Source organism: Passer montanus, unplaced genomic scaffold, assembly GCF_014805655.1.
Source record: "Passer montanus isolate IOZ18808 unplaced genomic scaffold, ASM1480565v1 scaffold101, whole genome shotgun sequence".
Taxonomy (NCBI): domain Eukaryota; kingdom Metazoa; phylum Chordata; class Aves; order Passeriformes; family Passeridae; genus Passer; species Passer montanus.
The window spans coordinates 1,526,182-1,540,314 of NW_024356616.1; the positions used below are offsets into that span (position 1 = coordinate 1,526,182).

General features: G+C 56.1%; 2 protein-coding genes across 6 annotated transcripts; one reads left to right on the forward strand and one right to left on the reverse strand.

The window, feature by feature from the left end:
• The first annotated feature begins 208 nt into the window (after positions 1-208).
• CKAP2L (cytoskeleton associated protein 2 like) lies at positions 209-9,949 on the forward strand. Of its 4 annotated transcripts, XM_039716787.1 has the most exons (10): positions 209-840; positions 1,783-1,849; positions 2,453-2,519; positions 4,442-5,499; positions 5,956-6,148; positions 6,595-6,750; positions 7,081-7,144; positions 7,388-7,535; positions 8,021-8,905; positions 9,867-9,949. In XM_039716787.1, exons 1-9 carry the CDS (start codon positions 819-821, stop codon positions 8,262-8,264), a joined length of 2,019 nt encoding a protein of 672 aa, XP_039572721.1. In that variant the 5' UTR covers positions 209-818; the 3' UTR covers positions 8,265-8,905; positions 9,867-9,949. The 4 variants fall into 4 exon arrangements, with proteins under 4 accessions (XP_039572721.1, XP_039572728.1, XP_039572736.1 ...); XM_039716794.1 differs by lacking the exon at positions 209-840 and having other exon boundaries at positions 1,222-1,849; positions 7,975-8,905; XM_039716781.1 differs by lacking the exon at positions 209-840 and having other exon boundaries at positions 1,224-1,849.
• On the reverse strand, positions 9,852-13,998 carry LOC120505881 (cytosolic purine 5'-nucleotidase-like). 2 transcript variants are annotated; one of them, XM_039716830.1, is made up of 19 exons: positions 13,848-13,998; positions 13,392-13,465; positions 13,199-13,316; positions 13,029-13,124; positions 12,852-12,943; positions 12,709-12,766; positions 12,503-12,596; positions 12,358-12,411; positions 12,181-12,264; positions 12,007-12,048; positions 11,653-11,679; positions 11,438-11,545; positions 11,219-11,285; positions 10,963-11,133; positions 10,753-10,804; positions 10,602-10,662; positions 10,306-10,482; positions 10,093-10,191; positions 9,852-9,993 (listed from the first exon to the last, which is right to left on the reverse strand). In XM_039716830.1, the coding sequence occupies exons 1-19, from the start codon at positions 13,934-13,936 to the stop codon at positions 9,946-9,948; spliced, it is 1,611 nt and encodes a 536-aa protein (XP_039572764.1). In that variant the 5' UTR covers positions 13,937-13,998; the 3' UTR covers positions 9,852-9,945. The 2 variants fall into 2 exon arrangements, with proteins under 2 accessions (XP_039572764.1, XP_039572771.1); XM_039716837.1 differs by lacking the exon at positions 11,653-11,679.
• Between the last annotated feature and the right edge of the window lie 135 nt (positions 13,999-14,133).

A 14,133-nucleotide genomic window follows, 5' to 3' on the forward strand; every position in this document is an offset into this window, starting at 1 on the left:
CCCTCTGCCCCAGCTGTGGCCAGCACATGGCACGGGGGGCCAGAGTGCAGCAGGACAATGAGTGGCATGGCATGGCATGGCATGGCATGGCCAGATGTGGCATGGCATGACCAGATGTGGCATGGCATCGCACACTGTGCCATGGCACTGTCAAAAATAGCTTAGAAACTGTTGTAAAATAGTTGATAGATTGTTAAGCATGTACTGTTAGTTTGGTTGTTTTATTGGAAGAGGGGTTAAAAGGGTAGTTATAAGAAATACATTACTCAATATAACACAACACACCTCAGTGAAGTGCACCACGAGCCAGCCTGGACAGAACTGTCACGGGCCAACCAAACGCCTTAAACCTTCGTGCAAATTAAGGATCCAAAAAGAAACCAATCCAAACAGACAAAAAACATGACAAAAAGGGGGCATCTGACCCAGCGAATCCGTGCCGCTCCACCTGGAACACTGCTGCTCAAGAAAACCCAGCGCCGGCGCTGCAGCACCCTCGACGGGAACGCTCCTGCTCGGCCCGCAGCCCCTCATGCTTTAGGCCTTTTTTTTTTTTTTAAATAATAAATGCTGAAATCAGTGTAGTCCCGGGAGCGTGTCCCGTTTCTGACAGCACGGCACGGCTCGGCACGGCAAGCTGTCCCTGAGGGGATGGCCCCGCCCCGCGGCTGGCCCTGCCGCCCGCCCGTTCAGCCAATAACAGCGCCCAGACCGGCGCTCGGCTCTCCCCATTGGTCGCTTTGAAGAAGGCGGTGGCCAATAGCGGCGGCGCGGCGGTTGTGGGGAGCGCCGGTGCTCGGCCGGCGGCGGCGCCCGGGATGGAGCGAGCGGGAGCGGCGGGTGAGGGAGCCCCGGGCTGGGCCTGAGGGCACCCGGAACCGGGCGTGGGGGCGGAGGAGAACGGAGCTGAGAGGCCCTGTGGACCCTCTGGGGCGGGGAGGCCAGGGTTCTGTGGGAGTGCTGGGCTGGAGATGGGCCTGTGGGGAGGGGGCCAGGGGGCTCCTGAGGGAGCTCCTGAGGGGGCTCCTGAGGCCTCGGGAGGGAGCGTGTGCCTGACGCTGTGGCACAGATGGAAGAATGGGGAGGGTGCCAGGGGTCGCCTAGGGGCTCCTGAGGCCTCGGGAGGGAGCGTGAGCGCTGTGCCCGACGGTGTTGAGCCCGCGGGAGGTGCCCACAAAGCGGGCCCAGGGTTTGGGAGAAGGCGGTGTCCCTGTGGACCCTCTGGGGCGGGGAGGCCAGGGTTCTGTGGGAGTGCTGGGCTGGAGATGGGCCTGAGGGGGCTCCTGAGAGAGGTCGCCTAGGGGCTCCTGAGGCCTCGGGAGGGAGCGTGAGGGGGAGCGTGTGCCTGACGCTGTGGCACAGATGGAAGAATGGGGAGAGGGCCAGGGGCCGCCTGAGGGGGCTCCTGAGGCCTCGGGAGGGAGCGTGAGCGCTGTGCCCGACGGTGTTGAGCCCGCGGGAGGTGCCCACAAAGCGGGCCCAGGGTTTGGGAGAAGGCGGTGTGGGAGTGTGTTGGGGGGTACCGTGTTCTCTTGGGGCTCAGTGGAAACCTTTCCTTCTGCAAGCTGAGCCGTGCACAGCTGGGTGGCATCACACTGTGGCGGTCAGGAAGATTAAGTGGGGCAATATCATGTGCAAGGGACTTTGTGGGAGCAGCGCTGCCAGGCAGGGAGGTCGAGAGGTGTGCAATGTAGTGTTTGAGAGTAACAGAGATTGTCATGAGTACCCATTCTCTGAGTACTGAGACCTGTGTGCACTGCATTTCTTGTCATCTCTTTGCAGCACAACGCAGGAGCCAGCTGCAGAACTGCCAGGCAGCCAAGGAAAGGCTGAAATGCACAAGTGCCAAGTAAGTTAGGAGGATGTTGGGCTTGGATGAGGTGATATGTGAAGGTCTGAGGTATAGCTGGCTCTCCCCAGTGGCCAGTGTCTGCCTTCTCTGGCTTGTGTACAAAGAACCAGCTCCTGTCAGGGCCTCAATGTCTGGGCTCTGCCCCACAGCACCCTGGCACCAGCCTGTAGTTACTGGCAGCAGGAGCAAAGGAATGGTTTGAGTGCTGCTGGTGGTGTCTCTTCTGCATGTTCTCTGTGAAACCTCCTCATCTCAGCTCCTGGCTCTGGCAGTTTGGGAGCCTCCAAACCTGCTGCCTGCAGGAATCATTTTGGTTAGTTTTGTTGTCCGTGGAAGTTTTGTGACAGCATTGGATGTTAATGGCTTGTGTTGCTTTTCTGTTGCCATGCAAAAGAGAAAGAATTAATAGTATGTGGTAGAATTCCTCGACAGGTTTTTGATTTCTGAAAGCTACTCCTAAGCTCCTGTGTCTGAGACAACCAGCAGGGGGTTAGATACCTAACTCTTTCTGCTTTTCTTATGGCTGATAAATAGCCTGATTATTTGTTAAATAACCTGATTATTTGTTAAATAACCTGATAACTTTTTGGACTTTTACAGACCCTTTTTAAAGGACTGGACTAATCACCTGAACACACCCCTAGAACCAGTTTCTAAACTCAAGAGTGTAAGTAGGAAGCTTTTGAGTCTTTCATGCTTTCAGTGAGTCTGGGCAGAACGGGGTCCCCTGTCACAAATGAGTGTTTTATGGTTGCTTAAAGAATCAGTGGCAAAGGCTAAAGCAGGTTTAATATTGAAGTGAAAGCATGACCAAGTTCATAGAGAAAAAGCAAGTTAAAATCTGAAATCAATCTGAGCACTGGGCTTGACCAACAGCTTAGGCCTGAAGGTTTCAACAGTGCTTAAACTTAACAGCACTTTATTAATAGGTTAAATTAAATAATTTAACAAAGGATTCATATAGAATTTACTGTAGCACATCAATAACTTGCTTAACAGGCCTGACTTAAATTCTAAAGTACTTAAGAACCAAGGAAAGCCACATTCATGGAACATTTGCTCTAGCATGCTTAAACATACATACACCTAAGGAGTTTGTATGAGGTATATATCTGTGAAAAATCCCCCTTGGATTCAGTGAAGGACTCATGGTGGTGCCTTTGTGTCACTGTTGAGATGGGCATAACAAACAGACTTAAAAAGGCTTCTCTCTATTAGAAACCTCCCCTAAAATGGAAAATGTAACCGCCCTCCCTCTGAATTGTTATAAATTTGAAATTAAGGGGGGCTCTCAGGCAAAGATATGGGAGCAGGAATAACAGTTCTTTATTAGGGAAGAAAATTTAAAAAAAAAAACCACCACAATGCAGTAAAACAGAACAACACTGACAAAGTCAGAATACAACCTGACACCCTGTGGGTCAGGGTGTAGGTAGCAGTCTAGTTGGAATTGTGGCTCAGCCCTCCTGCAGTGCCAGGGGTGGTTCTGCTGGAGCAGGGATCCTGGAAAAGTCCAACTGGAATTGTTGCTGCAGTCCTCCTGCAGTGCCAGGTGTGGTTCTGCTGGAGCAGGAATCCTGAAGGAGGGTGTAGTGGTGGTGTAGATGGGTCTGCTCTTCCTCTGAAGATCCAGAGGAAGCTGTTCCTCTGGGAATCCAGTGAAAGGCTGTTCTGCTGTCCCAAAATCTCAGACCAAATCAGGCAGGAATGCTTGGCTCCTCCCTCCGGGCAGAGCATCTCACAATGGGATGATGTAATTTTAACAGTCATGCAGTGACACTCAATGGCCCATTAACAGCAGATGTATCCCCGGAAGGAGGATTGGTTTGGGGAAGAGATAAAGAAAACGGCCCAATTCACAGAAGACAACTGCCACACCTTTAATAGATGGCAAATAGAATACATATTGCATTGCAATCCAGACACTAACTTTTTCTGACTCACAGACCAGCTGTGAGCCCCTTCCACACCTTTGTATCTTCTCAACAGGCAAAAGGGTTGAGCCTTGGGGCGAGGGGATATCTGTGGGAAGATGGATTGTAGGAGAATAAGAGACAGTACTGAAGACAGTCTCACCCCTTGAGGAATTGCAGCTGTACTGATTACATGCCCATGAGAAACTCACAGAGAGGGTATAGAAGTTTTACAGTAAGATAATGACAGGTATCAGCCCAGGCTCTGTTGACATCATTAAATGTGAGAGTTTGCTGGCTCTGAGAAGCCCCACTCAGTGGGAGATGCTGGTCACAGCTCTCAGCAGTCCAAGAGAGCTCAAAAGGTCTCACTCAGGGTCACTGCTTATAGGGTCACAAGAGAATTTACTTTAGTAATAGTGATTTTTCATCCTGGCTGCAATTCAGACAACTTACTTTGGAAACCACATCCCCAAGTCAGGGTCATGAGTTCCTGACTGCAAATGGGGGACATACCACAGATTGCTAAATAGCTGGCAGTGAGTCAACTAGCTGTTCTTCACAGGAGTTTCAGTTTGGGAGACTGCTCCTTTGCCCCTGTCCTGGTGGGTGTTGTGTTATTGTCCTGTTGATGGCTGCATTCTCCTTGGAGCTGAGAGCTGCTTTCTCTTTCTAGGTTAACAGCAACAAGAAGGATGTTCTTGGGACTGTGATGGAGGGTGCTCAAGAGGATGGCAAGCTTGGAGCCAAATCCATGCAGGACACTGGCCACACTGCTCTGAAGAAGGCTTCAAACACATGCCAGAGAGCAGGAGGAGTGCAGCCAGGGAACGATGTGACGTTTCCTGCTTCTGCACAGGCTAGAGGCAGGCTCCCACCTTCAAGCTCTGGTCACCTAAATCCAGAAAGGAGCCAGAAGCCTGCACAGGAGACTGTCACTGCAGCAGCACCACAGGTGGGAAATGACCACTCTCTGCACTCCCTGAATGTGGGGCTGCAGGACAGGCTGGTCTGCAATAAGGAAAACCTTGGCCCACAAGCTTCCACATCCTCAGAGCTGATCAGAACTATCCACTCCAATAAAAACAGTGTCAGGAAGGAGGTGAGAGTGTCGGCCCACAGGCAGGAAAGATCTGGAACATCAAGGTCTGCTCTGGGTCAAAAAGGAAGTATGGGCAACCACCAGGCTAAGGAAGAGACAGATCTGGACAAATTCAGGAAAACCCTGCCTGAATCAAGAAGGTCTCAAAATACAAGTAACACAGCTCAACCACTGCAGCCCTCTCGGCTCCTTCCTGCTTCTACTGGTATGACACATAAAAACCCAGGGACAAAGCAAGGAGAAGTCACTACTGTGAGGCAGCCTGGCACAGCTCCAGGGGGGAGCCTCAAGCACAGCCAGTCTCCCCCAGTGAGATTTTCCACCTTGGGCAAGTCCCAGGGCACCACAAACCTGAAATCCAACCTGAACTCCAGAGTCACTTTGCCATGGCCAAGGCCCATGGTTAAAGAGAAAATGGAGAGGAAGGACATGAAGGTGGTGGCTCCTGGACACACGGCAGCATCCCGAGGGACAGGTCACCAACACCAGTCTCACAGCATACACAACTCCAAAACTCGTGTCCCTGAGGATGATTTGAGAAGCAGGAGGGATCAGCCTGAAGCAGAGCTGCTGAAGGCAGGTGGCATGCAGGCTGGGCGTGTTCCAAGGACCCCATCAGCTGCAGATCGTAGGTAAGTGTCAGCTCTGGGGGAGCCAGCACCACCCTGCTGAAAATGGAGATAATTTTTTATGAGTGAAAGTTTGTGGGGAGGTTGATGCCCTGAAAAAGAAAGGGTTGGGGATGATGTTGGGAGGCACCCAGGGTTTCTCTCCCACCAATTCAGTAAGTGGAAGGAAAGTGTGTGGCCACTCTCCTGCTTTAGCCTCAAGGCTTACACTTGGGAGTGATTTCCTTTCCCAGTCTAGAGCTCAGGTGTGTTTCTGAGATTGATATACTGATTCTTTTTAAGCAGCTGAAGCCACCACCTTCATGTCCTTCCTGTCCATTGTCTCTTTAACCATGGGCCTTGGCCATGGCAAAGTGATGCCTGGGTTCAGGTGGATTTCAGGGTGGCTAAAGGAAGACTCCAAGGAAAAACAGCAAGTTACTGTCTGCTGGTAACTGTGATTTCTCTGTCCCTGGACAGGAAGCAGCTGGAGGAGTGGTTGGCAGCCAAAGGCAAGACATACAAGCGGCCGCCGATGATGCTGCTCCAGAAACAGGCAGTGAAACCATCCTGCAGAAAGGTCAAGGCAACAGAGGAGCAAGAGAATCCAGAGCAGCGCTACCAAGCAAAGATCAACAACATATTTACTGAGTGCCTGAAGCTCATTGAGGAGGTGAGAATAGGAAAGGAGCTGCTTGAGTGAGGTTTTCCTCTCCTGAAGCATGCCAGGGGATGAGGGCCATGACCCTCCAGTAGCTAAGAGGGGTTCAGTGGCAAGAGGGGAAACATAGGAAAATAAAAGTCCTCATAAGGTTTTGGGCAGGCCAAAGGCATGCAGAGGCAGACCAGAGCTTGAAGGTGGGAGCCTGCCTCTAGACTGGGAGAATGGAGAGGTAGCTTTCCTCCACTCAAACTGCAACAGAGAGATACCCTGTCAAAAAAGAGTGTTGTGGTTTTTATATCTGCCATGGTTATGTAGGAGACTTGCAAAGCCAGACTTTTGAAGGCCTCCTCCTGAAGACTGCTGGGAGCTGTGGTCAGGCACAGTCTGCTTCCTGGAGCACACATTCATCCATGCCATGGACACCTTTCTTCAGGCCCTTGCCCTTCCCCTTGCAGGGTGTCCATGCAGAGGAGATCTCAGCAGTGCTGTCCCTTGTGCCCCAGGCAGAGAAATTTGCCAAATTCTGGATCTGCCAAGCCAAGCTGCTGGCCCGGAGTGGCCCCTTTGATGTGTTGCAGCTGTACAGAGAAGCAGTCAGTGCTGGGGCTGAGGTGAGTGGGGCATGCCACCTCCCTGTGTTCCCTGCCTCTGCTCTGGAGGGCTTCCTCGAGATCCAGGGGCCAGGATTTGGAATGAGTTTAGCAGCATTAAAAGTGAAAAAGCCTTTTAGAGCTGCCAGTCCCATCCTATGCTGCAGGATGTGACCATGCAGGGTGGGCTGGGTGCTGAGGGATCCCACTGGGCAAAGGGGAATACTGCAGCCTCTTGCTGCTGTCCTCAGCACAGCCTGAGCAGCAAAAGCCTTTCCTCCCATTCAGCTCTAGCTCTGGTCTCCATTCCCATGCCAGACTGCCCTGACCCATGTTCTGCTTTTCCTGCAGCCAGTTGAAGAGCTCAGACAAACTGCTCTCAAGATTTTGAAGGATGCAGGCCAACAACTGGAAGGTAACCTGAGCATTGTGGGGTTGGTGAGCACAGGCAGGCAGGGGCTCCCTGGTGTTGCCAGGAGGCAGCACTGTTCACAGTCTGTCCCAGCACCCCGTGTCCCTCCTGAGGAGTGCTGTGAAAGTCTGGAATCCTGATCTGAAAAATGGGGCACTGTTACTCTGCCTGGGCTAGGGAGGGTCCTGGCCCTGTGTGATCCCTAGCCTGCACTGCAGCTGTGTTGCCTTTTTCCTTTCCTGCCAGGAGAAAAGGCAGAGGAACCCATTCCTTGGGAGCCTACCACACCTTGTCCAGCTGAGAGGCAACCCATGGCATCAACTCCAGGCCTGGTGGGGAGGCCCATGACCTCCCTCCCACCCTCAGTCAAGCTACAGGTTACATCTGCATCCAGGTAAGGCTGAACCTCCTGCTCCTGGCAGCACACACCCTTCCATGCCAGTGGCCCTCTGCAGGGTTTACCCTCTGGCCACGTTTCTCTTCACAGAGAAAAGCAAGGCATAATTCTTCCCAAGGATTTCTAAGATTCACATTCTCTGAACCTCAGAGAAAGTAAAAACAATTCTCATTTGCTGTGTTTGTGCAAAAGTAGAATGCAACATGGAGATTGGGTACCCAGAGTGATGGTGTTTTGTTTCCTTGGCCTATCAGGGCCAAGAGTGTGTGTGTGGCTGACAGTCACAAGATGAGTGCAGTTGTGTGCAGAGCTAAGTGCTTGCAGATTCAATTTAGATGTAATGTAATATAATATAGAATAATATAGTATAATGAAGTAATTAATTAGCCTTCTGATATCCATGGAGTCAGATGCATCATTCCCTCTCCCTCATCAGGGGTGCCCTGTTTCAATATTACCCAAGGCTGCACTTCTCTCCACAGAGGAAAGGAGTTCCTGGAAGGCCCAGAACTGAAGTTTGTAACTCCGGTGCGGCGCTCCCTGCGGACCGAGAGGGCTCAGAGTCGCTACCCCGAGATGCTGAAGGACCACGACCCTGTGGTGTCATCCCTCAGTGAAATCCTGGATGCTGAGGAGGACACTCGCTTCTTCTTCCGGAAAAACAAGGCTTTGCCAGAAGTGGCAGAGCTGGAGGGCTTGAGTTCATATTCCCCCACGAGCTGCTGAGGGTTCCCAGCAGGAGCAGACTGCCTGCCCACCCTGCTGCCTTGTACACACACTCCTGAGTGCTTGAGGCTTCCTACTGGAGCTGGTTGCCTCACAGTAATTTCTCCTTGCTTTGTCCCTGGGGTTTCATGTATCAAACTCTTGCTGCCCCTCAGATGTAGAGGGGAGGGCTTGGCACAGAATAAGCACGGATCAAATAAATATCTCAGTCTGGTTTTAAATATCTCAATCTGGTTTTAAATGTCTCAATCTGGTTCTAAATATTAAACTTTGCACTGGAGATGGGTGTGGGCTAGTGAGTGGTGTGGAGACAGCAGCTGTGTCTCCTGGGATTGTGGCCCCCAGCCCCTCTGCCATCACACACACTCTGGGAGCCCAGCTGCTGCAGTGGGGCTGCCAGGGATGCTGCAGCAGTGGCACTGCTGTTCACCCTGCTGCTGCATGCCCCCACGCTGGCGCTGAGCTGGTGGCAGAGGGATGAGCTAAAGGGGCACCAGGCAGATGTGAATTCAAGGGGCAGGAGCTAGCAGCCTTGGGAGGAGCCTCTCCTGGCTCTGGGCAGAGTCAGGAGAAGGTCCCAGCTGCCCAGGGACAGGTGTGACCATGAGTCAGGGCCACCAGCCATCCTGTGGCCACCACAGGTGGTAGCTGGCCACGAGTGCAAGCGAAATTCAGGAAAACCCTGCCAGAATCAAGGAGCATGTCACAAAATACAAGTAACACAACTCAGCCATTGCAGCCCTCTCAGTTCCTTCCTGCTTCTACTAGTATGACAGAAAAACCTAAGGACAAAGCAAGGAGAAGGCACCACTGTGAGGCAGCCTGGCACAGCTCCAGGGGGGAGCCTCAAGCACAGCCAGTCTCCCCCTGTTAGAAGATTTCCAGGGCAGAGATTGAGATGATCATTGTTTTCATTCTTTCTCTGAGCTTTCTCACAGCTTCCCAGAGAATCCTAGGAGGGTTATGTCCCTCTGTGTTCAGAGGATATGTGATCACCACAGAGCTGGGGATAGCTCAGGGCTCCACTTTCTCCCTAGGGGCTTGTGCTTGCCCCAGCTGCTGGACAAGGATTTGGGGGCTGCCCTTTCTCTCATCTCCCACGTGCAGGGACAAAGCAGTTTGCCTTTAAAACCAATTTTATATCTCTGCGGTACCAGGAGTTTTGTGTCTCTTTTATAAATAGAAAAGGGTAGAAAGAAGAAAAGAGGAACAGCAGGTGCAGGGGGTTCCAGTGGAGCAGGTGTCACCTGCAGAGCCCCACCCCATCCACCCAGCATTGCAGTGCTCATGGCCAGGCCCAGAGGATAAAGGGGCAGGGGCTGAAGCTGCTGGGAGCCCAGCTGCTGCAGTGGGGCTGCCAGGGATGCTGCAGCAGTGGCACTGCTGTTCACCCTGCTGCTGCATGCCCCCACGCTGGCGCTGAGCTGGTGGCAGAGGGATGAGCTAAAGGGGCACCAGGCAGATGTGAATTCAAGGGGCAGGAGCTAGCAGCCTTGGGGGGAGCCTCTCCTGGCTCAGGGCAGAGTCAGGAGAAGGTCCCAGCTGCCCAGGGACAGGTGTGACCATGAGTCAGGGCCACCAGCCATCCTGTGGCCACCACAGGTGGTAGCTGGCCATGAGTGCAAGTGGTCCAGGGCCACTGAATCCTCCCGTGGGCAGCATGGCAGCACTTGGGGTGTGCTCAGGCTTCTCCATCATCTTCCTCCTCCCCACTTGAGTCCTGGGGGACCTGAGGCAGTGCAGAAAGGGCTCAGTGAGCGCAGGACCCCAAGGGCATCAGCGTGTCAGGATGCCCATGTCCTTCTGCCCCCCAGTTCCTGCCACCCACCTGGTGGGGGTCACCACGCTGGGCCAGCCAGGGAGGAAGGGCAGTGGCCACGTCCCCTGAGTCCCGGCGAGAGTGCTCCACCGTTGACTCGTGGGCCATCTGCAGGGGGTGGACAAGGCTCCCAGAGAGAGGCTGGCACCAGCCCCATGCCCCTCAGGCAGCGAGGGAAACTGAGGCACGATGGGCGACCAGCAGGGCCTGGGGGTTGCGTACCAGGACAGGGGGTGCCCGGAAGAGGTAGCTGAAGGGGTAATAGAGGAAGTTGATGAAGGAGGCGGCGTAGAGGTCTGCATAACGCATCAGCTGGTTGGCAAAGAGCGTCTGACGTGAGCCACAGCGGAACAGGCTGCCCATCTTCCCATAGCACATGTCCATCTCGTGCGTGACTTTCTGGGGGTGCAGCAGCACAGTCAGGGCACCCAGCGGCTCCTGGGGGGCCCTCCACAGAGGAAGCTGGCAGGGGGCTGAGCTGAGCTGTGTGCCAGCAGGCACAGTGCCCTGGGTGTCACCTGGATCCGACGCTTGATGGAGCTGATGTCTGGGCGCTCGCTGCTGCCGCTGTCCAGGTGCCTGGAAGGGAGCAGACCCAGCTAAGGGCTCACCTGGAGGGCTCCCCACAGGTGCTCCCACCCCTGCTGGTCTCCCACCCCAACAACTCACTGGTACAGCTCGGCCAGGAAGAGATCCAGGCTCCGCAGCTCCTCAAACAGCTCTGCAAGGGCGACAGGGCCAGCTCAGTGCAGGAGCACCTCCCACTGCCCAGCACGACCAGCAAAGCGGGTCAGGCATGGCCCACTGAGGGGTGGAGGAGGCTCCAGGCCGCCTCCCCTCGCATGGCAAAGTCTGTGCCCCCAGCCCAGCCCTGCTCACCGCTCTTCTCCGTCCAGACCTGCAGCTCACGGGCCAGCTCGGGCACCACCAGGAAGGTGCGCCAGCCCTGCCGCTTCTTGGACTTGAGGATGTCCCCAAAGATGTGGTCCCCCATATAGAGGATGTCTTTGCCCTTCACACCCAGCAGGTCGCACACCACATCTGAGGAGCCTGTGACAGCCGGGGGTCAAGGTAGGGGGGTGGGCACGTCCCCCCTGCTGCCCACAGAGCCCAGCCAGCCCAGCTGGGTGCTTACCACCAGAGTACACAGCACAGTGCTGCAGGGGGCCCGTGTACGTCCCGATGCGCAGCTTCCCCGTGTCCTGCAGGACAAGAGGACGGGGACACTGTTACCTGTGCCTGCTTGGTGCCCAATCAGCCAGGAGCCCACCTTGCTGTGCCCACAGGAGCCTCCTCCGTGCCTCAGTAGTGCCCACCACCCCAGCCAGCCCTGCAGCAGGGGAGAGGTGCCCACCGTGTCCACTTGGCGCAGGACGGTGCCCTCAGCAAAGAAGAGGGGCTTGCGGGTGTCCACCACAATCAGGTCGAAATAGGATCTCCAGGGGCGCTGTGGGACGTCGGCCTGTGGGTGCCAGGGAAGGGGTGAGCAGGAGGAGGCTGTGGCACCCTGTGCCCCCCACCTGAGGCCGCAGCTCTCCCTCAGGGAGCAGCAGGCTGGTGAATTCCCACCTTTCCCAGGCCTTGTGCTGGGGAAGGCTGGGAGGTCAGAGAAAAGAATGACAATTCTTTTCTTCGCTTGCTGCACGTGTTGTTGTGAAGGTGTGGAATGTGCTATGGAGATGTGTTTACCAAGGGGTCATTTCTTAACTGGCCAATGGTGGTGGTGTTTGGATTCAAACTAAGCTGGAAAAAGCTGTATTGGACTGTCTGGAAGGGCGACGGGTTTCCTAATAGTGTAAAACAGTATAGTATAATAAAGTGATTGATCAGCCTTCTGGAATCATGGAGACAATGCTAATTACGACCCCGTTCAGGGGCCTGCTGCTACAACACCCACCCAGCCCACACTGGGGACAGACTCACCTTGTCGTCATTGCTGAAGTCAAACAGGTAGGACATGATGGCCTGCAAGGACAGCTGGCATCACACTGCTGCCCCCAGGGAAGGCAGGCCCTGCCTGTGCCTCCACACGGCCCCTCTGCCCCCCGTGCAGGGCAGGCTGGACGTGGTGGGGGGCACAGGGACACCCCTACTCACGTCAGTGTAGGTGTAGTCACTGTTGGTGGCCAGGAACACCTTCCCCACCTCCTTCATGCGGCTCAGCAGCAGCGGCACACGGGGCTGGCGAGGGGCAAATCAGTGAGGGGGGCACGGGGGGGCCACAGGGATTGACTGAGCAGAGCAGGGAGGGATCCCTGGGGCTGTACAACTCACATCCTTCACCACGTATTTCTCCAGGTTCTCTAGCGTCTTCTCCTTGAGGCAGCCCTGCAGGAGGAACGGGGTGGGGCTGGCCAAAAGCTCCCAGGGTGGGGAAAGCCCCCCCAGCCCAGCCCAGCCCCCTGCCCAGAGCACCCACAGAGAGGTGGACGTGGTCCATGGCCTCGCGCACGTCCTGGAACATGCTGCGGAAGGACATGAAGAGGTTCCCGTGCTTGTAGCCGGTGTCACAGCTGCAACAGGCAGGAGTGGAGGGGTGAAAGGGCTGCCCTGCTGGGGGGAGCTCCCCCCAGGATTTACACCAACACCCAACAGCAAGCCCCCCACCCACCAGCTCCCTCTTACTTGACATATCTGGAGCAGTTGGTGAAGAAGTCCACGAGGCAGGCGTAGAGGTGGGCCTCTGTGAGGGAGGGGGCTGTGAGAGGGGGTGCAGGGCAGGAGAGCACCCCAGGGTGGGTGGGAGGGCAGTGGGGGCTCTCACTCACCTGTGAGGTTGAAGAGGGTGTTGAGGATGTGGAAGCGTTTCATGTCATCCCGCTGGATGAACTTGTTGGGGTAATAGTGGAGGATTTCGGCTCTGGGGAGGGAGCATGGAGCTGCACTCCACCCTGAGGGACCTCCAAGCCCCCCGTGCCCCAGGGGTGGTGAATTGCCAGACTCACCCCTTGAGGAAGCGGAAGCCATGGGCACAGACCAGCAGGTTCCCGTGGGAATCCACCTTCAGCAGGTTCCCGTACTGGGCATCAAACACCAGCCCCCTGCACCACACAGCTGTCAGAGCCTGGGGGGCTCCTTCCCCTCCCCTCCCGTCCCTGGGACCCCTCAAACCCACCGGGTGGGAAAGGTGGGGTCGTATTTGTAGGCAAGGATCTCAGGAGGGTACCCGATGGCAACAAGGTGCTCCAGCAGCAGAGCGAAGGCCAGCTCCTCGTAGTCAGGGGACTTGTACACTGCAGGGGGAAAGGGGGATGTGGGCTGGGGCTGGGGGAACCCCCCCCTGCCCTAGGGCCCCCCCAAAAACGCACTGGCCAAGGTGTAGTCCATGTCAAAGCCAAAGCACTTGATCTTCTCCAGCGCCAGGCTCCGGTTGACGAAGATCCTGGGGGTGACCACGGGGGGAGTTATGGGGTGAGGAGAGGTTTAGGGCTGGGGGGTGGCACAGAGGCAGAGATGGGGTCGTGTTTCCCTATCCCAGCCAGTGCTCTGGAAGGGCTGTGTGCTCATCCCAGCCCAGGGCCCCCCACAGCAAGTTACTGGAGCAGAAAAACGGGCTGTGGAGCTGGGAATGGAGCTGCAGGAGGGAGGGGGGACACTAAACCCCTGTCTGGACCTGTCCCCCCAGGGCCTCTCCCCCTCCCGGTGCGACAAGGGTCCCCTCCCGTTCCTGACCCCCGGGGCTTTCCTGGGGGTCCCGCTCCTGCCCGAGCCCCCACCCCGCACCCCCAGCCCCTGCTCGCCCGTCCCCGCGGTCCCCAGCCCACCGGTGCTGGCAGTCCCTCCGCAGGGCCCGGGGGTCGCCGTGCCCGGGGCCCCGGGCCGCCGCCGGGCCCCGCTGGCCCTCGCTGCCCATCGCCACCGCCTCCGGCCCCGCTGGCCGCCGCCGCTTTAACGGGGCCAGGCGGAACCGCCCCCCGGCACGGGACAGTCACCCCCGGACGGGGCATCACCCCCGGACGGGACAGTCACCCCCGGACAGGGCATCACCCCCGGACGGGGCATCACCCCCGAGCTCCCCCCGGGGTACGGACACCTCCTCCCGCCCGTTCC

Excerpts from the sequence above, each read along its gene's own strand:
- CKAP2L (XM_039716781.1), top strand. The coding sequence starts at position 1,719 with ATGAGTACCCATTCTCTGAGTACTGAGACCTGTGTGCACTGCATTTCT. Across the intron at positions 1,850-2,452 it reads CTGAAATGCACAAGTGCCAA|ACCCTTTTTAAAGGACTGGA; the intron begins GTAAGTTAGGAG and ends GGACTTTTACAG. Across the intron at positions 5,500-5,955 it reads CCATCAGCTGCAGATCGTAG|GAAGCAGCTGGAGGAGTGGT; the intron begins GTAAGTGTCAGC and ends GTCCCTGGACAG.
- LOC120505881 (XM_039716830.1), bottom strand. The coding sequence starts at position 13,936 with ATGGGCAGCGAGGGCCAGCGGGGCCCGGCGGCGGCCCGGGGCCCCGGG. Across the intron at positions 13,125-13,198 it reads GACCCCACCTTTCCCACCCG|GGGGCTGGTGTTTGATGCCC; the intron begins GTGGGTTTGAGG and ends TGTGTGGTGCAG. Across the intron at positions 12,265-12,357 it reads AGAAATACGTGGTGAAGGAT|CCCCGTGTGCCGCTGCTGCT; the intron begins GTGAGTTGTACA and ends GCCCCTCGCCAG.